This window comes from Limanda limanda, chromosome 10, assembly GCF_963576545.1.
Source record: "Limanda limanda chromosome 10, fLimLim1.1, whole genome shotgun sequence".
Lineage (NCBI taxonomy): Eukaryota > Metazoa > Chordata > Actinopteri > Pleuronectiformes > Pleuronectidae > Limanda > Limanda limanda.
In genome coordinates this window covers 8246345-8270528 of record NC_083645.1, presented here as the reverse complement: position 1 = coordinate 8270528, position 24184 = coordinate 8246345, and the positions used below count along the sequence as shown (strand labels likewise).

The 24184-nt window shown below is 40.2% G+C and overlaps 1 protein-coding gene across 1 annotated transcript; it reads left to right on the top strand.

Annotated features, from left to right (window-relative positions):
• Positions 1-1394: 1394 nt before the first annotated feature.
• LOC133012258 (cysteinyl leukotriene receptor 1-like) lies at positions 1395-17905 on the top strand. Its single transcript, XM_061080235.1, has 2 exons — positions 1395-2401; positions 17788-17905. Exons 1-2 carry the CDS (start codon positions 1419-1421, stop codon positions 17903-17905), a joined length of 1101 nt encoding a protein of 366 aa, XP_060936218.1. The 5' UTR covers positions 1395-1418.
• Positions 17906-24184: the final 6279 nt, after the last annotated feature.

Below are 24184 nucleotides of genomic sequence, written 5' to 3'. Positions count from 1 at the left end.
CAGTGTTAACGCTTTCGTCGCTATATCAGTGGTCATCAACCTTTTCAAGCCCAAGATCACTTTTTAATTCCAAATGTAATAGGCATTTTGCAATTTCTGTTGAAGGCTAAATGTACAAGCATAAATATACACAAAGAAAGGCAGTTGTGCAACTTGATCTATTTAATGCCCAATATTCAGATTAATATCATGTAATATGTGCAGCATCTGTTCAGTGCACAATATTTAGCTTCAGTTCAGCAGAGGAGCTGCTACTGCAGCACAATGTGTTTACATAGGCTTGGACTTGAATACGACCATAAATATGACAATTTCCTCGTATGAAAGTAGTCCCTTGTTCTCAAATAAATACAAGTACTATACAGTATGAAGGCATGCGTCTTCAGCTCTTGCAAATATTTCACAGTTAAAAACACTTTTTAAACAAAATAATGTATTCTGTCAATAGAAACTGGAGCTGGAGTTCTTTTATTTTGAAACGCATACAGAAAGTGTATTTTACATTTAAAAATGCATGTTTGTGACATAATTTCAACAGGTTAACATAAAAAATCAGGTAAAGGATCATTTTCTCTGTTAGTGTTCCGTGAAACACCACATTGTCTATGACACAGACGTATTTCCAACACTTTCAAAGTGAAAGCATTCCAGTGTTTCACTTTATGAATCCATTAAATTGGTCTAACGTGGCTTTGATTGTTATCGACAGACCGGAAGATGCGCGTCTTCATACCGAAGTGTCCTGGTGTTTAGTTTAGTACATAAACCGACTTGTTTTGAATACAACTCTGCTGTGTGAACAACAGACAACGGACACACAGCTAATCTGCAATGCAACCCTAGACAGTGAGCTCAGAGAGTTTGGTGATCGACAGTGAAGACTGCGAGATTGACCGGTAGATCAGGATCGACGGGTTGGCGACGATGAACTTTATTTGATGGTGTGTAATTATTTTGTCGCACAAAATATACATAGGAGAATGATTGAAAGAATGAATTGCATTACACGATACTTCATTACAAAGGGCATCACAGTTACACACAAAGGTTCACAATAAGGTGCAGGAGATTCCAATTTAGCTGGATCTATTTTGTTAGCATGACAGCAATAAAAATGCTCTAAAAATTACAGTTGCATTTTCAATTGAGGCTACAGACATGTGATGTTCTTATTGAGATGATTGAATAAATAATTGGATCAGTCCCAGTCACTGTCAGTTGCAACTCCAGCTGAATCCATCTTGTTAAATGCATGGAAAAAAACATTAGAAAAGCTAAATCTTTATCATGGAACCAGATAAGATCTAAAGTGTTTCTCAACATGAGTTTCCTTCCACATATCAACACTCTGCAAGTTCCTGTGTTTTGCAGCATAATTTCTTTTATTTCTGTCACAGCAGGAGGAGGTGTAGCCACAAATGGAGCTGCAAAACAGCACGGAGAGCAACTCCACCAACTGCTCGTCCATAGATGACTTCCGCAACCAGGTTTACTCCATATCCTACAGCATCATCACTTTGCTGAGCCTCACTGGGAACGGCTTAGCCCTGGTGGTGCTGATCAAGACGAACCGCCAGAATTCCCCCTTCCACGTCTACATGATTAACCTGGTTGTGGCTGATCTGCTGTGTGTGATGACGCTGCCACTGCGAATCATCTACTATGTCAGAGGGGGCATCTGGAGCATGGGGACTTTCCTCTGTACCTTCAGCTCCTATGCTCTCTATGTAAACCTCTACTGCAGTATCTACTTCATGGTCGCCATGTCGATCACGCGTTTCCTGGCAATTGTCTATCCTGTGAAGAACCTGCAGCTGATGACAGTGAACCGTGCTCGCCTGGTGTGTGCTGGCATCTGGGTGTTTATCTGTCTTTTATCGTCTCCCTTCCTCATGTCAGGTCAATATATAGACACTACCACAAATACAACCAAGTGCTTCGATACTCGGCCGGGTGAAATCGATGATAAACTCAAAGTCCTGAACTATTTGTCTCTGGTGATAGGCTTCGTCCTGCCATCACTGGTGATCCTGCTCTGCTATGCCGGCATTATCAACACCTTAGTGTCTCGCTCCCGACTGTCTCGCACCCTATCTGCTCAGCAACAGCAGCGGGCCATGGGCGCAAAAGCCATTCGAATGATTGTCATCGTCTTGTTGACATTCACGATCAGCTACATGCCTTACCACGTGCTGCGCACTGTCTACCTGTCCCGGGTTCACCCCAACTGCCAGGAGAGGATTGAAATGCAGAAGTCTGTCGTGGTGACACTCTGCCTGGCTGCTGCCAACACGTGCTTCGACCCACTGCTGTATTATTTCTCTGGAGAGGGTTGTCGCAGCAGCTTTTTCTCCTGTGCTACTCGGTCACAGCCAAAGAATCTGAGAGAAACCACCCGAAGGTCAATTAATTCCCAACAGACAGGAAGTCGTCAGGCATCAATGTCGGGATATGTTACAGGAAAGAGTTCAGGATGACCTGTTGCCTCATTAGTCGTCAGGGAAAGAGTCAAGAGGAACAGATGTAAGATAACGTAAGATAGAAAGAGATTTAACAGATTTTACTTCGTCGGCTTATGAACAAAGTATTTATACATTTTAGTAACAAGTCTCAGGAGATTGAGAATAATATTATAAAGAGGAGAGATTGTTAGATAATTATTATAATAACTATTATTATTAGGATACTTGCCAGTATTGTTATGTCACTATTGTTAAATGACAATTGAATTAAACAGTTTATCAATGTACGTAATGTATGGTGGATTATGTTCTTATATTTCTTTTTATTTGGATTGCCTTTGCATTGAATGGGTGGTTAGAACCTTTTCCCTACTTTTTCTTACATCATCTTTATTTTTATGAATTGTATATGTGGCACTGTAACATTGTACCTACCACAGCTGTATTTGTTATCATCAGTGTTTGTTATTGTGTTATTGTCACTGTTTTTCGCTGCCTTAACCATCTATTTAACCATCCATCCATACCACTCCTTTGAGGGGGCGCAGGGAGGGGGGGGTGCACACTGGACAGGTAAATTCAGAGACTCCACTTAACTTAACGCCAACCTCTCTGTCTTTTGACTGTGGGAGGAAGCTGGGGGACCTGGTGAAAACCCACGTAAACATGGGGTGAACATGCAAACTCCGCGCAGAAGTGTTTTTTGAAACATGGCCCTGCTTGCTGCAATGCAAACCATGCTGCCCTTGCCTTGGCAAGTTATTTGTAATTTCCCTTTATTTTATGAGGGTTAATATAATTCCTCATGGTTGTTATGTTTACTTTTAACTGAATGGTATTGTTTTGTTTTGTGCTGCTGATTCTTGTTCACTCTGTATTATTAATATTATATAACAAACCTTTTATGTAAAGTAATAGGCTGGGGGGAAGTGTTGGGTGCATGTACTCTACAGGAGTAGTTCAGAAAAAAATAGTTAATATGCTTTCTTTGCCAGATTTAGATATGTAATTGATACATATCACTCAGTAATATGAATATGAAGCGGCAGCCAGCATGTTGTTCATCTCGCCCTATTCTGTATATAAAGTCAGGCAAACTGTTTTCACTTATTGTTCCATGTTCAGCTAATTGACTGTTGACAGCTTCATATTCATGTGAGTGGTAACGATCTTCTCATCTGACTGTATGTAAACAAGTTCTTTAACTGCTGTGTTCCTCTGAACTGTTATTTATAATAACTGCCTTAATATGTAATGAAATATATGTTAGTTCCTCATAATATGTCTGTATATTAAAAGCTGCAACTTCATTCAATATTTTTTTATAAATGCTGACAATTATGTTTTATAGAGCAAAACAACAACAAAATTGAAGCCATTGAAATATCTTCTCTTCTGAATCTGAAAAGTAGAATAGTTACCAGAGTTTGAAGTAAAAGTTGGAGGGCTTCATGTAAATTATCTTTGCTGTATGTTTTCTTATCAGACGCATATATGGCTTTAAAATCCCTTATCAAGATCAATAAAGTCTGTAGGCAGAAAGGCTTCTTGGCTTAACAGCTTAATTCTTCACACATTCAAGTCATTTGATAATGCTGCCATCTCCTGGTACATTGGATTGTCACAACACCATTAGAATACATTGACAAGGGTAAAGGTCCATCCCCAAACAAATCTCAAAAAGCTTAACAAGTTCATGGTAATTGAATAACTTTTTCACTGACCAATTTATCAAGTATAGGGTACCAAAATACCAATTATTTATTTTATTATGCTACAGACAATCACAACAATGTACATGAGGTAGCTTTACATGTGAATACGATACCTTTATGATTAAATTGCAATGTGAGCAAAAAAAAACTAAAACTTTTTACAGTGAAGCTGCAGAGTGGAAAAACACATCATTAATATAATCACCTTTCAGAAATGGAAATAACATTCCATATCGTGTATTCAATTGCCACCCTCTATTTATTCGCCTTATCTACTGTATGTTGATTATTTGCCTATCATGTTGTTGACTTTTCATCTGGTGGTGTATAAAGTGATGAGGACAAAAATGCAAATAAACTTTTGGGCTTCATCGTGCTTTTATAATTTTTGTTTCCTATGTAGCCTATGTTATGACTGTAGTGCTGTGTTTTATGTGTTTTTAATCATGTTACTAAATGTATTCATAAATTTACTAATTCGTTCATTCATGGTAATCCAGTCAGTTCAGTCTGACTGTATGATGAGTTTTACACTTTGTCCTGTGCTGGTGTCACACCAGCACAGATAAATAATATCAGCTTCCTCAAATGATTCAACACTGATCATTTTCTCAATTTCTGCTCGCTTCTCAATTTCTCAAGGAGCTGCTTATTTTATTCCTCGAAGTTGCTGTGGACATTCACCAACTAACTGAGTTTATGCTGAATGTATAAGATATAGAATAGTTTTCAAAGATAACTGAAGCTATAAAACATTTACAGGAAAAGACGACAACTTGCCCTCGCCTTTCTGCATGTCACAACATTCAGACCCACAGTTAGCTTCCAGGTTAATTAGAAATACAAAATAACAGTGGGAAGAGAAGATTGCTGAGGTCAACCCTGCCAGTCGGAACATAGAAGACCACTGTATTACCACTTCATAAACAGATAATATCAAGCACATGATCGTCTCCCTCCTCAGTTTGCACAAGAACATCTTTGTTTGGAGCTGCAAAGTAGGGCTATCTTAGAGATGGGAATTTGTGGTCCCAGTGTTAGTGTACCTCACGGCGGACATACTCTCCATAAAGGAAGTAAGGAAAGTCCCTGCTGAATTCCCACTCGTTCGTTTCTAGAAAGGTTATAGACAACAGTGCTTCCCATTGCATCAAAGGAAAACCACTGATATTGAAATACTTTAATTCCACTGTGCGCCGCAATCTCACTTCCTTCTGAGATTTGGCCTTAGCATTGGTCGGTTTTTAGGAAACGTCAAGGATAGATCTTTTTTGCCTTCTGGGTGAACAGGCCAACCATGTGTTAATGCCATGTGAGTTAAGAAATAGCAGGAAACATCTCAGAAAGATTTGCTTTCATTGAAGCCATTCAGCCTTTCTATCATCTTTTATTTCTACACTGTGGCCTGTATAAGTTGACAGCTGACTTTTTTTGTCTTCTTTAATTTTTAATCTTGTAGTTAGTTAGCCCTCACCCAGACTGCTAGACACTCGACAGTCAACTGTTCCTTATTACCAACAATACTGCAACAACACGTTCTTGTAGATTCATGCTGCACAACATCAGGAGAATACTTCCCCTTCTCACTCAGAAGGCAGTGCAGGTTCTGGTCTAGGCTCTGGTCATCTCACGCTGAGACTACTGCAGCTCTCTCCTGGCAGGTCGACCTGCTAGTGCCATCCGACCTCTGCAGCTCATCCAGAATGAAGCAGCTCGACTGGTCTTCAACCTTCCTAAGTTCTGTCACACTACTCCACTCCTCCGCTCCCTTCATTGATTACCAGTGGCTGCCCGCATCCGTTTCAAAACATTGGTAATTTCGTACCGTTCTACAAACTGATCGGGTCCAGTCTACATCCAGGACATGGTCAAACCTTACACTGCAGCCCGTTCACTCCACTTTGCATCTGCCAATCGGCTTGTTTCTCCCTCACTGCGAGATAAACACTCATCAAAATCACGACTGTTTGCTGTCCTGGCTTCTAAATGGTGGAATGAGCTCCCCATTTACATCAGAACAGCAGAAAGTCTTCACATCTTCCGGCCGCAAACTAAAAACACATCTCTTCCGACTATTCCTTGAATAAATGTTTAGACTAACAATTAAGTAGCACTTAGATGGCACTTACTTATAGCACTTTGTAGTTTGTTTTTCTTCAAGAAATAGTACTTTCTTGATTATTTTTATTCTGGGTTTTTACCCTCATGGTTGAATGCACATATTGTAAGTCGCTTTGGATAAAAGCGTCAGCTTAATGAAATGTAATGTGATTTAATGTAATGTAATGTAATGTAGTATGAGTCAAGCCTGTAAAACCTTTGATCCTGCATTACCATCAGGGCCACTTTACAGTCTCTTTCATTTCATTGATTAACAACTTTGTTTTTCTGCTAGCTAGCTGAATTGACTTACATTACAATTACATACACTTAGTCTTGAAAGTATCTTGAAAAGCCGAAGAGGACATCATACAAGAGCATGCTATGTTCTATTAATATTAAAACATTGACACTGACATTCAACATGAAAAATGTCCTTTTATGTGACTAATTACTGTCCATAGGTTTCACTGATTCCAGCCATTTTGGCCATGTGGTGTCCCCACAAGGAGCTGCTGACATTTTATCACCTAATGAAGTAGATTAAGAGCAGAGAATACAAAATAATATTCACTTTCTTGCTCTCCTTTGGTCTCCACCAAGTCCTGAGGGGAAAATGCAGTGCTTTACCTTGAATGCAACACTCTGTTCACTAGGTAGCTGTTTACTTTATCATTGCTCTCTAATGCCGTGCAGGTATACTGTTGGTTTAAAGTTTTTCCATACTGAAAACAGTTGTGTACAACTGCTGGAGATGACACTTATGAGAGAGGTTAAACAATAATTATAAACTTACAGACCTTAAAACCCAAACTGCATTAATGGCACCCAGTAGAATGCACAATACCAAAGCAATGATCTGATAACCTAAATTATTTATAACATTTTAAGAAAGTAATCTAAAATTGTAAATGCCCAGACCCCCTCCCTCCACTGAATTTTGTTGAATTCAGGTTAGAATTTTTGCATAATGCTGCCGACAAATAAACCAACAAACTAAAAACAAACATAACCTTCGTGGATGTCATAACCTGTGAATTGTTTAAACAGGTTCTGATGAAAATCCTCTATCAGTTACCTCATTATAAACCACAACTATTACTACTACTTCTACATTACTACAATACACTATATATTACTATATTCATATTGATTATAGCAGCTTTAAACATGGAAACTATTCAAGTCTCCAGTCTTCATGATTTAATTGAGTTGCCACTTCTGTCCCAATTGGAAACAAGAGCTACAGGAGGAAATAGCTGATAATTGTCTCAGTTAATGAGCGGCCTACGGTCAAGGTCCACAACAAATCTGATATTTGGTGGAGCCTGACTCTGTCTGGTGTATGAAACCGTGAAGTGCAACATTAGATCTTGTGTCTGTTTCATTTAGTGTCCCTAGGTAAAAAACTATGAGAGATTAGTTGTGTCAGTAACATAACAGCCTGCATGCCTGTGCACATCATGTGACACAATTTTTGAATATGGCCATTCGACCCACTTCAAAGACCCCATGCAGATTGCATTTTCTTTACTTGCAGAGTTCCAAGAGGAAAGCTGAAGCTGGGGGGTTATGGTTGTTGTTGATGTCAGGTTGGATGAAAGTGAGGCAGGCGAACAGCGCACAGATGAGTTAATACCAGTCAGGAATCTGGAGAGCCACTGAAGTCAAGCGATGTCAAGCTGTTTGTCGGACATTTGTCTATCAGTCTTCCGTTCCACATTGAAAACAAACAATAACTCTCCCGAACTGCCTACTCTTTCAAATTATGTGCTACCTAACATGCCAACTCCCTGCTGCTTTAACCTTGAACTTGCTCAACCTGCAGTTGAGGGATCACTCCTATAGAGCCCTAACACAGAGCTTGTGAACTGTGCAACAGGGTCCACTACGGTGATTGCATATTCTCCTGAAAGTATTTTGTCCAACGGTGTATTTTTGTCTCCGCTGTGACGCACACACAGAGAAAGGCTCTTCAGTTTGACAAACTTTTGAAATGTTATCGCCACATCACTTCTCCAAATTATATAAAGCCTTCTGGCATTTGCAAAAAAAAAAGAAGGCTGCTTCTTACAGGACATTTAAACAAGAGTGCTTTGATTCTAAATCATTGAACTCTTGAAAACGAGGATTAGGTTTTGTTCTTATAATAAAAAACGATGCTGCTGTTTCCAATCCTTACAGATAGAAATGTGTTTATGTGTATGTTTATGTTCTGGTGGTTGAAGAAAGAAACTGCCATCAACATACATATGTTATAGCTCATTTTTTTTTCTCTGCACAGAAACAATTATATCTGTCCCATCCTTCGCTGCTGTTACTCAGATATGTTTCATAAAACAATGTGGTATTTCAAATTCATTTAAAGCAGTTAATGTGCTGCCTCCTGTGGTAACAATGCAGCTGTTCATAACGGCAGCCATAAAATTGTCATTCCTCTCCTCCAACATCTTGCCAGGGGCATTACGTAAAAGAGATTTTCTTATTTTTAAACAAAACGAACAAGACTTCTTTAGCGAGTTTGTGTAAAAATAGCAAAGAAAGCTGTAAAGAATGTCAGCAGCACCACCATATACTCAGTCTGAATCTCGTGCAGCGTGTCAGAACACAAAGACCTGAAACCTGCTCAAAGACCTGAGAGAGTCTCTGAGGTGCACATGTTGTTCCTTCAATATTTATCCACCCATGCAAAGTAGTGTGATCTAAATGAGTTTCATCTGAGTCCACAGCTGGGGTTTCTATCTTTCCATGATACTAGATGCACAGTAGGAGAGGAGATAAACACCAATATGGCTTGGGAATAACTATCCAAAAAGTGACAACAAGACACAACACTCAGACAACAAAGGAAGAAAAACTTGTAAATCAATGACTTGAAAAAAAGTGGATTTTGAGGTTTATTGAAGCAGTGAGCGGGGGAAATTGAAGCAAGGGAAGCACTCATACTGGTGATAAAACTGGGTCTGTTGATAGACGCGTTAATTTATTATTTTTCTGTGTCTCTTATAAATTCTTCATTGCCTTCAGAATAGACCCCTGAGCGAAGAGGTTTGGCTTTAAACACCGGAAAACACAATCCACCTTCCTCTTCCAACATTTTTTTGTGATGACTTGTCTTGTATCTTATGGAAATAGTAATTTTGAGTTAACAGCTGATTTATCATTTAATGGAAATGTAGTATCAATGCCAATTAAAAGTGGGAAAAACATCATTTTTTTTAAGTCTCATGTCTATGCACTGATTGTACAGTTTATTGGGCTTTTAGGAGGTTTATAGTTGATGGCGTTCACCTAACTTTCTCCAACCAAAGAAATATGTCATGTTCACTGGAACAGCTTACAAAATGAGCAGCCATCAAGACTCGAAAATATAAATGGAGAAGATTAATAACAGCTAAACCAAAAGCGTTGTTCTTTCACTACCAATCTCTGATAAAGAAAGGGAAGTATTTAGATTTAGTGTGGCTGATTAAATTGGAAGGTAATAACAACAGTATAGTCAACGGATTGTATGTATATAGCGTTTTTTCAGCGACCACTCAAAGCACATTATTATTATTATTACATGTCATTTGGCAGATGCTTTATCAAAATCTATGAGAGGCCACCTAAGCCCAAGGACACTTCGGAATGCAGATGGGGAAGACTGAGGATCAGACCACCGACCTTCGGGTTGGAGGACGATCACTCTACCCCTCAGCCACAGCTGCCCCAGTACACTACAGTTTTGCCATTAACCTATTTACACACGCATTCATACAGTGTATCTATAGCGCTTTTTCTATCACACACCATTTACAGATACAATAATATTCAATACACGGTCAGCACAGCCGTCAGGGACAATTTGGGGTTCTTGTCCAAGGTCACTTGGGCAGACTGGAATAGCTAGCGGCCACACCCACTCCAACTCCTGAGCCACATCAGCTGATGGTTAAAAGTAATATATTGCTCCGTAATTACACAAGAGCAGGTTATTATAACTATCTGTTTATTGTGTATTGCTGAAGAAGCAATGAAGCCCAAGTTAAGAAGAATAGTGGTTTGGAGATGAATGTTATTATTAACAAGCATCATAATCAATTTATTACGCATCAATAATAACGAATCCTCACAACCATACTACACTTAATTTATTCAAGTCTCTTGGATGGCTGAAAAAGGTTGAAACATTTGGGGGCCAGAATAATAAATTTTGGCTGTAAAGTGGTGTATCAGGATGAATTAAATGGCTCTTTACGAGCCTGTAAAAACTGGCTCAAAGGGGAGTAGTAATTCAGAAATATATAAGGTAGCACATAAGTGCTTTATAGGTGATCAGTGAAGTATTAAATCCATTATGTACAATGTTCCCTATAGATAGAGGTTAAAGAAGTTTAGAAATAGGGTCTGCCCTCCATGTTGACTTTTTACCGAAAACTATTTTGACTTCAGTTCCTGAAACACATGATTTCAACTACCCATAGAACACACAATTTTTATTCCAACTGGATGTGCTTTATTAAGTAACCCTCTGCGTACATATGCATTCATACATTCAGTCTATATTTGACTCTTATGTGAAAATCTGTCAGCTTTCATCGTCAAAGGTGCAAGTAGGAGCTCTTGAAATGTGCCCTGGCATGAGAGAGTTTAAGGACAGTAGCGTCTGAGTCCAAATGGCTGCTCCCCAAGTTAAGAAAGCAAAGCTCACATTCACATTGTCTAGGTTTAAGTATCGTTTTTCTTCTGGCTCCGATTTTCCACATCGCTCATAAATTCAAGGATGGCTCTAAAATAACAGATGTGTTGGCCTCGACTGTAACAACAGTGTAGGACTGTCAGTGAGTGTCTTGTGTCTCCTCACGTCTGTGTTAAATAGCAATGCTACATATATACACTTACCCCCAAAACCCTTGAAAACAAATATTCTGTTCTTTGAGATGCTAATGAAAAAAGTAGGAATTGAAATTAAAATGGCTATTGTCTCCAAAAGGTTCATTACTAGCTCCACAGAGGAAACCTTGAATTATACAGTACCATTCATTTACATTAAGAAAAAACAATAAAGTGTACAGCAAAGCTAACAAATCCATAATGTGTCGTCATCATACTTCCAGACACTGTGGCCTTCAATAGACAGTAGCCAATAAAATAATCATCCCGACTATGTTTACAGCTGTCAGGATTCATGACATCTGGAGTAATGCCCAGATATTTTCTGCTTGTTGAATCAAAACTCTTTCCTGAAGATAATTTGACCCAGAATCCTGGAAGAGTCCTTTAATCATCTGGTTGGAACCTCTATTTCACCCATAACACAATTTGAAATGTTTTTTCAGAGATGTACGTCCACCGAATGTAAAAGGAAACAACATCCCCAAAGCTCTGTTTATTTGTCCCCGCAAAACTCTTAAAAAGATTTCAATGATGGTAATCCTGCTTTCTCGAGGGACAGGGTGGAGTCTCACATGCTCCATAGGATTCTGATATAGTGTAAACACTGCAGGCTTGAAGCAGTGGGTCGTTACATGAGGCAATAGAAAGATCATGTAGTGCTGTGTGACTGGCTGGTGGGTGAGGGGTCACTGCGGCGAACTGCGGAATACTGAGAATACCAACAGGGGTTAATGTTGTTTACTTTCTTCTTCAAGAGGCGATTGTGTTCGCTTCCACCCATCACATGACACCAGGTCACAGTCTCCTCATCAGGGCCGTCTTCGACCCTCCACTTCCACTAACACACACTCACTCAGATGCACACAAAGGGACGCTTGTTATCCCGAGTGTACAGGAAGCCTGTCCTCCGCATTTGAGTTGACCGAAGGGAACAAAAAACATGATGCTGGCATGGTCCTGCATGTGGCCCACACTGAGTCGGAATCTTCATCAATACAGGCCATTGATGCAGCACTCAGTTCCTTTGATTAGATGACAACAGCAGCTCTTATTCTGCGGCCATTATTGGTGCAGTTAACACTGAAACACAGAACATGGTCACGCTCATTCAGGCGTTTTCACTTTCTTTTTATGCCTTAAATGCTGTGCTATTGGTGGTTAATTTGTTGTCAGTGAGGGTTGGAGCTTGATAGTTATTTTCAGCACACTCTCATGCACATCCTGAATGACATGGCACAAAGGAGGATGCTAAAGACATATTTTCTACGGTCCACTGATGCTGCAGTTCTCCATAACCCACCATATCAAATCCCACACCATATACGCATATGCATGAATTATAAAACCATCATATGTTGCCAATGCCCAACCTTGCGGAGAATTTAGGCTTGTGGCCACTTGCAACCTTGCAGTGTAAAATACCCCTGAAAGATGAACCTGTAAAACTATCAGTACAGACAATTCCTGCTATTTTAAATGTGTACTTTTTTAAGCCAAATGATGGAAAGAGAAGATAGTGTTTCATTGAACCTCTTTTAATAGCTCAAGACCTTATGATACATCAATTAACTTAACCTAAGGCTCAGCACTAATTCTGAATGTAACATTTGGCTGCAGAGAACACTGAAGAATAGAGTAATTAATAACACCAATACAAATAATACTTCACTATATCACTGCACTGACTCATTTCCCCAGTAAGTAAATTCAGGCTCAACACGAATAAACCATCCATGGTTTCAAGCCCCAAGCAAGTCTTATTATACATCCATGTAATCCACTAGCATAGCATTCAGTAACATCCACAGTTTTCTCATTCTCATGTACATCCACAACCTTCTCATTGGCCAGAAGCATGGTGGAAGTAACACTACTAAACATATACAATGGGCAGCTTTCACTCTGAAGTAACATAAGGAAAGACTGAGAAAAATTTTGGCAACAGATTCCTATATGACTAAAAAGGCGTAGTCATATTAGAAATCAAGGAAAGGATGCTAAGGCCATATTTCTCTTTGGTTCACCCAGCATAGATTTCAATGTTGTTACCTTGGCGATACACACCCATAAATTCGTGGCCCAGAGGGAATGGTGGGTTTGTCTGTTGGGTTCAAATATCAACAGTCGTCCTCCAGAATCACTCACTGCTGCTTTACAGGCTTTAATTGATGTTCGGTAACAAAATGTTATTTGAAAACATAAAAAAAAAGTTCTACATGACTTCAAAAATTCCTGTGTGGCAAAGGAACCTATAACTCAAATACTTTTTCTGGCTAAGATTATGGTGATGAAGTTACACGCTGATTTCAGGGACCACGAGTCAGTGGAGAGCAGGTTAAGATAATGTTAATGAGATATCCAGCTGGGTCGTTAAGCCAAACCAAAACCCCATCACAGCATCTTTAACCCTTTGATACACAAGCTATGCAAACCCCCTCTAAGGCACAACATGGGTCAAAAATGACCCGTATTGACTTTCAATGTTATTTCATGCACGGCTGAGTGTTTCTTTGCTATATTTTTGGAAATCTAATTATTTCATCATTTAATATTCAAAGTATTCATTAAATATCTTGTTTTTGATTACCACAAATCATTATTTTCATTTTATCTTTCATAATTTATGAACTAAAATAGTTTTTGTATTTTTAAATCAAGTTTACACACAAAAATGATTTTTATTAAAAAAGTAAATAAGGACAAATAAAAATAAGAGTGTGTAATGATCAAAAACAAGTTAATTGAGGAATTCCTGGAATTCTGAATGATGAAATACATTTATTGCAAAGATATTTACAATTCAAACTCCATCGGGTCACTTTTGACCCATGTTGTGTATCAAAGGGTTAATGAGATGCAAGGGCGTAAAATCTGACAGGATCAACTGGAGGGCAAAGAGTTTAGTGATTTCAAAAACAACGCTGTTCCTTTTCGTCTGACTCTGTCGAACTAAATCCCCACAGGTTGCTTTGAGACCATCATGTGAAACATTAACATGCAAAAACCGGCTTTCGGAGGAGACATTTCACATCTTTTCCTGAATTGTGCATATATAGATGTTCAGATTAGAGTCTCACAATAACTTTTTTATAGTCTACTTTATTGTTTAAACCAGATTGCTTTTCTTTATCAGACCTTTCTTTACTCCTTTTCTTGCCCTTGACATCCTTGTTGGTATAAGCTTAATCACTGCAAAATTTCTGTGCCGAAAATGCACGGGTATACTTATCTGACTAAAAAACAACCGGCAGTTTTGTGTCTCCAATTACGCTGTCTGCCAGCCAGTAATGGGACACATGGGGGCTTCGTTAGGAGAATGACTGTGAGTACCTCTGTTGCATAAATGACCCCTGATTTGCATGTGAACACGGAAGCACTGCAAACACACTGGTAGCCACAGCAGACAAGCCACTTGTGGGCTTAACATTCCTGACTAGTGGACACACACACACACACACACACACACACACACACACACACACACACACACACACACACACACACACACACACACACACACACACACACACACACACAAACACAAACTCTGGTGTGGTCAGACTAACCATCATTCAAGTGGAGAGCTAATGACTTCAACACATCTTGTCTTAGAGCATCTGCCAAAAATGGCCTTGAGCATCGCATCTGTCCAATGTGCGCTATTCGATAGCTTCCTGTGGAGCATCAGGGCAAAAACTATTTTACACACCCAGACACATACAAGGTGCTATTGTAGGTTAAATATAATATATTAAGGTTTTCCAGACTTGTCAGTTCAATAGTTATATAAGTTAATATGGAAAAAAAAGTTGAAATCAAGTGGAAAAACAAATTCAATCAGAGATCATAAACTCTTTAATATGCAAGAAAACAACACAGAAATCCATCGCTTCACAGATGCGGCAGCTTAACGTGCATTGTGCCTGCAGTTGATGACCTAATCAAATTAAACTTTCCAAACAGATTTACCAATAAAGAAGTACTTGTACTTTTAGCCCAGAATCACCATAATATAATAATAATAAGCACAGACTTGCTTGGGAACATGGGCACCGGCTTATCTTGATGGTTGAAACAGGCCTGGTCACATTCTTGTCTGACTTAGGACTTCTTCTTTCCTATTGGGTATACATGACCCAGGGCTTTTTTTGTGCTGATTCACTCAGAATCTCTACAGGGCCATCCCAGTTGGACTGTAGGCTTGGTTGAATGCTGGTAGCTGGTTGGATCACTGGGTGACTGTGCCTGATGGGTGTCTGACCGGCCCTTTCTCCCTGGGGTTTGATATGTTGTAGAGGTGGCAAAGCTAATTTATTCATGACGATTCACCACCGTTGGGAAATACCATCTTTTACCATCTTGAGGATTACAATCAAGGATTCCTCACCAAGGACTCGTCCCCCATTTAATGTGGCCAGGATCCATCCCAAACATTCTGATACATGGTCGAGGCTGAGAGATTCAACTAATCCATGCGATACAAGATAGTAGAACCCCAACACTTTGTCCACATGATCATCTAAGACTGGGGGGGAGGATGATTGGTTTCTGTTGTGGTCATTTTGCTACACCCTCCTGACCAGTGGACAGCGTTTGGGATTAATTTCTCGAGTCGTTAGGGTCATTAGCATTTTAGTATTTCCAAATAGGCTGCCTCAGTGGGGGTGATTGTCAGGGGTTCATCTGTGCTTTGACAGATTTGTGTTTTGCTTATGAAAAAAATGCATCTTTTCTATTTCCTAAACACATGAGACTCCCAGAACCTGCCAAATCAGACTTTGACAGAATAAGATGGATGAACAGCAATGCCCCTGCTGGCACATGCTGCCTCCCACTCAGCCTGTGAAAGTGGGGTATACAGTACGCAGCATATTCCAGGGACCTCATAATACAGGTTTCTGTGTGTAAGGTTTCGTACTAGAACTGGGACCAAATAGCACAACTCGCAGACAGAGTTCCGTTTTCAAAGAGAAGTGGTCTTTGTTACCAGGCAGGATTGGGTACAGCTGCAAAATCATCAGGCAAAGGTATTCGAAACGTGAGGTCAAAACAAGGTCAAAAATCAAGGCACACGTGGTCGGTAAAACATGAGACGAGACGAGACAAGACTTGGTGAGAACGCTGGAACAATGCATGCAATACGAGCCGAACTGGCACCAGACAAGGGGAAGCACAGAGACGTATATTCACATGGAAGACAGGGGCAATTGAACACTGGTGGAACACATGAAGACTAGTGCAGACAATCACAAGGGCGGGAAACAGGACAAATAGAGGAAGTCAAGATGGAAAACACACAAGGAGCATAAACTACAAAATAAAACAGGAAACAGAACACAGAGAGAAAATATACATTTAAACACAGAATACAGAAAGAAACACAGCGGGGAATCATGAAACACAGGAACACGTCCAATACAAACATAAACACAGGGATAGACATGAAACACAAGGAGGTAATAATCAAACTTTAAATAGTTCAGAGTCATAACCATGACACTGTGGTCCCTAAGACTGGCAGCAAATAGTGCAATCAAAAGCCTTGAGGATGTTTCATGTTTTTTTTCATCAGTACAGCTGTGTATCAGCAAGAAATCTTCAGTCTGGGGAATACAGCACACACTGATGCTTACAGTTCCTGAAGTATGGCTATAACATGGAGTCCCACAGTCTATTTCTAATCCCTCTGTCTCTCCCTCTTCCTCTGACTCTCTCAATCTGTCTCACTTTTTCAGTTCCTTCACTCCCACTCTGTCAGTGACTATAGAGTTCTTACTTTTAAGTGCTAAAAATGGCGAGATTAACAGTCAGATAAGGAAATCTTCGTGTGACGTTCATTCTCTGAAGGAATAAACCACATGTAGGAAGAGTAACCATAAAAAAAAAAGCAAATGTGGCTCATAAACACCATTTAAAGATTAGATTCTACATTCCTTCTAAAGATAAGTACATGTCCAGCAATGGCAGAACACATTATCTTACATGTATGTGGGACCAAATTTTTGGGTATTATAGAATGTAATATTTTCTGAAAAACATCACACTTCCAGGCCCTTGAATCTATATTCCTTTATCTACTACTGCTATCTTTGTGCATCAGCAGTTTCCTGCATGTGGCCTTAGCGGAGAGGAAGTATCCACCTATCCTGACGCTGACACTAGCTGTATTTTACTCCATATGGTTAGTAAACAGGGAAATCGGGAAAAAAAACCTTTGCCCTGACGCTAACATTGTGCTCCTTGCAAACGTTGCTCAGCCAATAATAAACCGGAATACGTGCAAGACGTCTTCCATCTGTTGATGTCAACTGGAAGTCACTGTTCCTGTTCCCAGGGTCAGGGTGGGAACTGTTGCATATTGAAGGGGGGTTGTGAAGGGAGAGTATGACTGGTGTCCAAAGAGGTTGTGGATTATGACAGACCTGCTTAAAAGGGCCCATATTGTGTAAAATAAATTTTCTGGGCTTTTACTATCCTTAATTACTGGAAAGGGGGTCAGTAGGGACCCTCAAAGTAGGAAAACAGTCACTTTGCGGACTTTGACACTCAGTCCATTCTAGGAAATATGTTATCGAAACATCTGGTTCATACTTCCTCCCCAGTATGAAGTCATTTCTCATTTCATCTCTCAGCCCAACCCAGCCGGTGCCAGTCAAGGCTGCGAACCCACCACCCCCGCTCCCTGTCACCTCCATCACCATTGACCCTCCACACCGCACCCGACACCAAGAATACATGTTGCTGAGCTAGCAGCTAGTTAGCTACCACGGGCCAACCACAACAAACAACATTAAGAATGTTACTGTTCGAGACCAGCGGTCACGCTTTATTTCTTCTGACGTGCCCTGTTGTTGTGCTCAATACGGAGTCAGATAGATGTTACTCATTACTCGGGACTGAAACTCAGTTGTGAAACTCCGTTGTGAAACTCCGTAGGCTACTGTAACTCGGGACAATACTCCATTGGCCAACAGTCCTGCTAAAACTTGAACAAACATGAGGACGGTGTAACTTACCGTTCAGAAACATCCTGTTGTAACCGACTGTAAATATGTGGCTGGTCTTCTATAGCTGTATCCAAACATTACAACTCATTAGTCCCATTCACAACATCAGATGCTTAACGGAACATGTGCAAAGATTAATTCAAATTGTCAATTACCCAAACAATATACAGCGTAAAATCTATACAGAGAAAAGTGGTATATTTATCGACCAAAATCTAGGAAAGAACCTGTTGGGCCTTTTTTCAGGGTTGTTTATCGAGAGTTGGTTAGATTTTGTGTGAGCCAGCTTCTGGTTTAGAAGTTGAGTCAGCCCTACTGACGTATGGCATCCTCAAAGAGAGGCTCGTCACTCGTCCTAATTCACATGTCAACCCAGCCACTGTGATGCTTCTCTTTTGGGTTTTCAAGAACCGCAGAGGGAACCATGAACTTCATAATTTGGAGGATTAAAAAAATTACTTTTTTAAATCAACAAACTCAAAAAGTTGTTTAAAAGATTATTACATATAAGTAATTTAACTATGAATGTAGTATATATGCAGTCTAAAATAGAGCTGTGGCTCAAAAGAAGTCGAAAGGGCAGTGGTTTAAAGGGACTCTTACCTTTGTTGCATTTTTACACTTTTTTTGGATAAGGTTAAATTGGTATTAATAAGGTAATGACACTCTAAAATGCAAGACAGACCCACCAGGAGTAAAAACAAACAATTATTTCACTCTCATAATATTTAGTGAAAACTTCAACCAATAAAATTCTTCGGACCGAAGGACCTTATTGGCCGACAGACCTGTCTGTTTGCTGCATGGACATGCAGGTTTTCCGTCTGCTTCTTGTGGCGCATTCGGGCCCGCGTCATCAAGGCATGTGAATGTATATGTATATAACTTACCGAATCCATTGCTTTGGTAAACAAAAACTCACGTGCGTGCGCGGAGGCAGTAATTGTAAGTCTGCTTGTAAATAAAGTTTCTTCAAAAAAACACCGCGGATGGGAACGAGGGGGTGGGGCATTGGAGGAAGGCGGGATGATTTGAATGTGCTGTAATTCTCAAATGCAACAAAGGTAAGAGTCCCTTTAATCCTGACTCCAGTATATGACTCAAATACCTCCATTATAAAACTGATGACTGGACTGTGTGTGATTGAAGAATGTGAAAGATATGCGCTATATGAATGTAGTCTGTAGAATTAATCACATTTTACAGTTTCAAAACATGAAAATCAGCTTGCTCTAAGATGTAAAGCAGGATGTGTGAGCCCTTGCTGAAGATTGGAAGGTGTTGCTTGGAGGTGTGTTTTTTGTCCTGCTGCCGTTGGACCTGAGTGGATTGGCTTCTTGTGCAGCTCTCCAATTGAGAGGACCATTCAGGTCTGACAAATGTCCAACGTTGGATTAGCTCTTCATTCTGGGCAGCTGTTATCTTGCCAGCCTGTCAGCCTCTTTGTTTGTGTACCATCAAGTTTGGAGATTGTTAAATTTTGTGTGATGTTGGTTATTAAACAGCACCAGTAGACACAACCTGGGGACTAGCACAGATAGTAGTAAGATGAACTGATTCCACAAACTCATCCAGAGACAATGAACTAGAAGGCCTGTTCCGTAATTCTATGTTTTTGATTATTTGTTTTGCATCTTTTAATTCGGAAATAGCTAGGTCTTGTTTGCATTGTCCTCTTCGGTTTTACAGTCCATCCTTTTCCCCTCTCTAAATGAATTCACCTGTTTTTAACAACCAATTTAATTTGGTTAATTTTAACCAACATCTGGTTTTTATGTTGCTTCCCTCACCTCTCATTGGCTGTGTCATAACACTAACCTAATCTATGAGGTAGATCCAACATTCAGGTTAATTTGAACCAACATTTGTACGTGCACATTTTGTTTTGTTAGATTTACCCATCATGTGGTTGGTCCAATGCTTACCCAGCAGTGTACTTTAAAACAACCCATATTGGTTTGCAATTCTTAGGGTGAATGCAAAGGTTTCCTCTGCAATACCCACCAGGTTTCCGCCTGCTGCCAAATACAACAGCAGTCTCTCAAACAGTAGATGGGAAGCAGGGGAAAGAATCAGCATGTTAATGGTGCTTTCATAGGTGGGTCAGTTTGTATTCATCTCATGGTCTAATCCTGTTGGTTGTCTGCCTTTATCCTCTAGAGCTCAACTTCAAATCCAACAACACAATGGTCAGTCCATTCATCTCTTCCTTTATCCATCTGCTCCAGAAGTTTAGGGCTGGACCCGATCCCAAAATGGTCGTTGCATGCTGCAGCAATGTTGCCTCAGGAAATCGCCTAATAATGTTACCCCCTACCACAACATAGAAAACCACAACATTGTGTAAGCTGTGCTCTGACAGAGAGAGCCTAACTAATGTTGAGTCAACAGTAGATGGTAATTGCATCTGCTTGGCCACACTTTGTGTAGTTTTCAGGAGTATAAGGGAAATGGGTTGACCCTAAAACATGGCCTCTTCATCTCCTGTCAGAAATCCTGATAGTGAGATAGGTAAGTATGCTAGTAAAGTTTATTTAATATTGCAACATTCATAGAGCAAATTTAAATTCTTTATTTACTGTTAGCTCTTTAGCTTTGAGCAACACCCCACACATCATTGAACAGATTTTGAAAATGGTTCCTTGTTCAAGCACATTGTGTTCTAATAAAAGCTTAGAAAATAAAAACGTTTAACAAACTGTCATATTTATTTTTTGAATTGTCAGGAGGTGAAAAAGACTACTTCCAGGGTGCTTAAGGGGCCAGTCAAATTTCAGCTGGGGCTATGGCCCCCCTGGGTCTGCCCATGTATCTGCCCCTGTTGTGACTCCAAAAAAACATGCACGTTATCAAATGATTAGGAATCCAACCCCTCGGAAAAAGATGCAGGTCCAGTCAATGCCATGCACTGGCATATCCAGACCTTGCACACATCTAGGAGCTCAAGATGGAGACAGAGCACAACTAGCCTGTGGACATACAAACATCTCACACATTTTTTACAAAGATTACACAAGAAAGATATCTGGTTTAATAAATCAGATCCTTGTTCAGCAGCCCTCTGGCTTCACAAAGAAAACCATTTCTAACCAGAAAGTGTCACCAGAGCCAACACTCAACACCAGAACATCTGATAATCCCACATGTACCAACCTGTATCTCTCTGGCTTTAATCCTTGAGAGCTCACTCATTGCCGGGCACCGTGCCCATCATATCATCTCCCTGTCACAGGGCTTTCCAATATTTCTTTGCGCCGAACCGTGCAAGGAGCCGGTGAGTGTATGTGCACAATAGTGCTGTTGAGCCGCAGATGACAGGATACCTTGTATGAATCACTCAAGCAGAGAGGAGAACTGACACAGGAGCGGAAAGGATCATGTACAGTGCATGTGTGGACTTGACATGTCAGCACACATGCACTGGAATTTAGATCGTCCGGAGGGAACGGACTGACGTAGGCTTTCTACAGCCTTCACCATCAGTGATACTTGATTGCCGGCATGCTTCTTTATAAGTCACTGCGCTCCAGTTGTTTATTTCTCATCCGTGACTTGATGTCATGCTGCTTTAACTTCCAGTGGCCTGATGTGGCAAAGCTCCAGTGGAGAATAAACTCCGCCAGAGAGCAGATAATGGAGATCCCAAAAACATCTATGTGATGTTTATTGTATTTATAAGCTACTACATGTGGGTTACAAAAAAATATTCCAATGTCTGGGACATTGAGCTTATGTCATATGGCATACAAAACAGTCTCTGCACAAATCATCTATTTTGTGTGAATACATAATAAAAAGTTGTCATGTTCCTCTTTTGTTTCGGGAAGACAAAAAACATATACTGTGTTTGTAATGTCCACAGCTCCATGCCCAACTGTTTCCCTATGTTATGTTGATTCCGCTTGTTTTTCCTTTGACCTGTGACCGTGTACTTCTGAATATGTGGAAATGCGTATGTCCTAAATGAGAGGTCTACCGAGTTTCTCCTGCCTGCCCCTAAGTAGCACTCCAAAGGAATACACGTGTTTCAGGATCAAAAAGCGGAGCCCTACACCTAGCTGTCACTGATGATTTGCTGTAAAGAAAAAGATTTGTGATCTCCACAGAGGAATTTAACTATTTTTGTTGTGCCTCTGCCTGTTAAGCCAATGTCTGACTGGAGAATCTTCTGTTGCATTGTTCATGTGTGCAATTCTGCGGACATTCTCTGTAGATAATATCTACAAAGCACTTATATGACTCCCTAACTTGTGGTAACCTGCAATTGCTAGTAATTAGCAGACACAGGGACGCAGGGGTGCTGGAGAGGATCAGCAATCCCTTATCTTGAAGATAATAACCGAAAGTGACAAAAAAAGTTTTTAGAATGTGCTCATTGACAAAGGGCAGATGCTGCTCCTCATCACTGCCAATGTAAACTGCAAGAGAGTAGACTGAACACTGAAAAAGTCTGCACAGAACCTTAGTGAGAAAGAACAAGAGAACATTGTATTCAAGGCCACGTGGGCAATCACTCTAAATCCTTGTCTGGAGGAAAGAGTAAAAATAATGCTACACTGCACCTCGCAGCAGAGTGCATTGGAGGAAATCCTTGGAAGAAGACACACTGATGTGAGAAGAGTTGGCAGAGGAAGAGGAAGATGGCTGTGACTGATGCACTTCTGCCAGGGAGAATAGCAACTGAGCCTGAAACAGGAAGTGCAGGACAGAGTGCAGTCGCCAACTGAAACTGTCCTTGGCCAGACTGTTTTCATGGTTGTTAAAGAAAATGTTGAGGATCCTTTTCATTCAAGAAGTCTGTTTCCTTGAGGTTACATGAGTTCATCCAGATTTACTGAGGCAGATATTTTAGAGTTCGAATATATAAGAGTTGAGTTTACATCTACAGAGCCTCCTGTATGACCGACTTTACACACAGATATCTACAGCTTTGAGAATCAGACTCATACAATCTAAAATAAACATAAAACACATGATGGATTCGGTCCAAAGGGACATCCGCAGCACAGAGCAAACAGACAGCTGCAAGGTTGCAACACTGGATATATGTGTGTGTGTGTGTGTTTGTGTATGTGTGTGTGTATGTGTGTATGTGTGTATGTGTGTGTGTGCGTGTGTGCATGTGTGTAGAAGCAGAGCAGGATGGGTGGTGACGGTTCGAGGAGTCAAAATGTGTCTCTTCATATTTTATTTCTGCTTTTGCTTCACTATGTGGAGCATTTGAAAGTAGATGACTCACTTGAATTCTTCCTTTACACATGCACACCACTGGAGAGGTTGAATGTGAGAACACTAATGTCCGAATCAGTCGCCCGGGACATTTTCCAAAACTTTTCCTGCCAGCCTCCTAGTAAAATTTCGGAAAAAATGTCAGAGTGAGCCAATATGAGAATGAGGAAGGACATTTTCTGGTAGAATTCACAGTGAGGGAGTGGGCGTGTTGATGACTTCCCTAACACACACACAAAACTAAAATAATACAGATATCTCCGAATAAAATAGAGGTGTCATACACAAAAAAGATACGAAAAGATGGTAATTTGGAAGGAGACAACAAGACTCGAGAGCTTTTGGTGATAAGGTCCGACACCGGCATCGATGTGCTGTAAACAAAAACACTGTCCGTTCCAGACATTTTCCTGTTGTTATGTTGTTAAGTCTCACCAGGACAATTCCCTACTGCTATAATCATATGTGAAAGGTAAATGTCCAGACCCATTTTTCTGGACACTGTCCGTTCATGTCTGAAAACGACTATCAGAAAGAAAGAAAGAAAGAACGTAAGACGTGAAGAATTCTTCTAGAAAAGTTTGAGGTCAATCATGTTTTTTAATGGTCATACCTGTTTGACCTGATTAATGTGTCTTTTCTCATTTGTTACAACCATCCTCCATATCAAGCTTTTCATATTCAGGCAATACATGCAATACCATCGCAGCTTCTTAATATCAGAATGCTATTTTAAACATTCATTTTGCAGATCCTGTTGTTGACAGGCTGTAGATCAACACATATGTTAGAA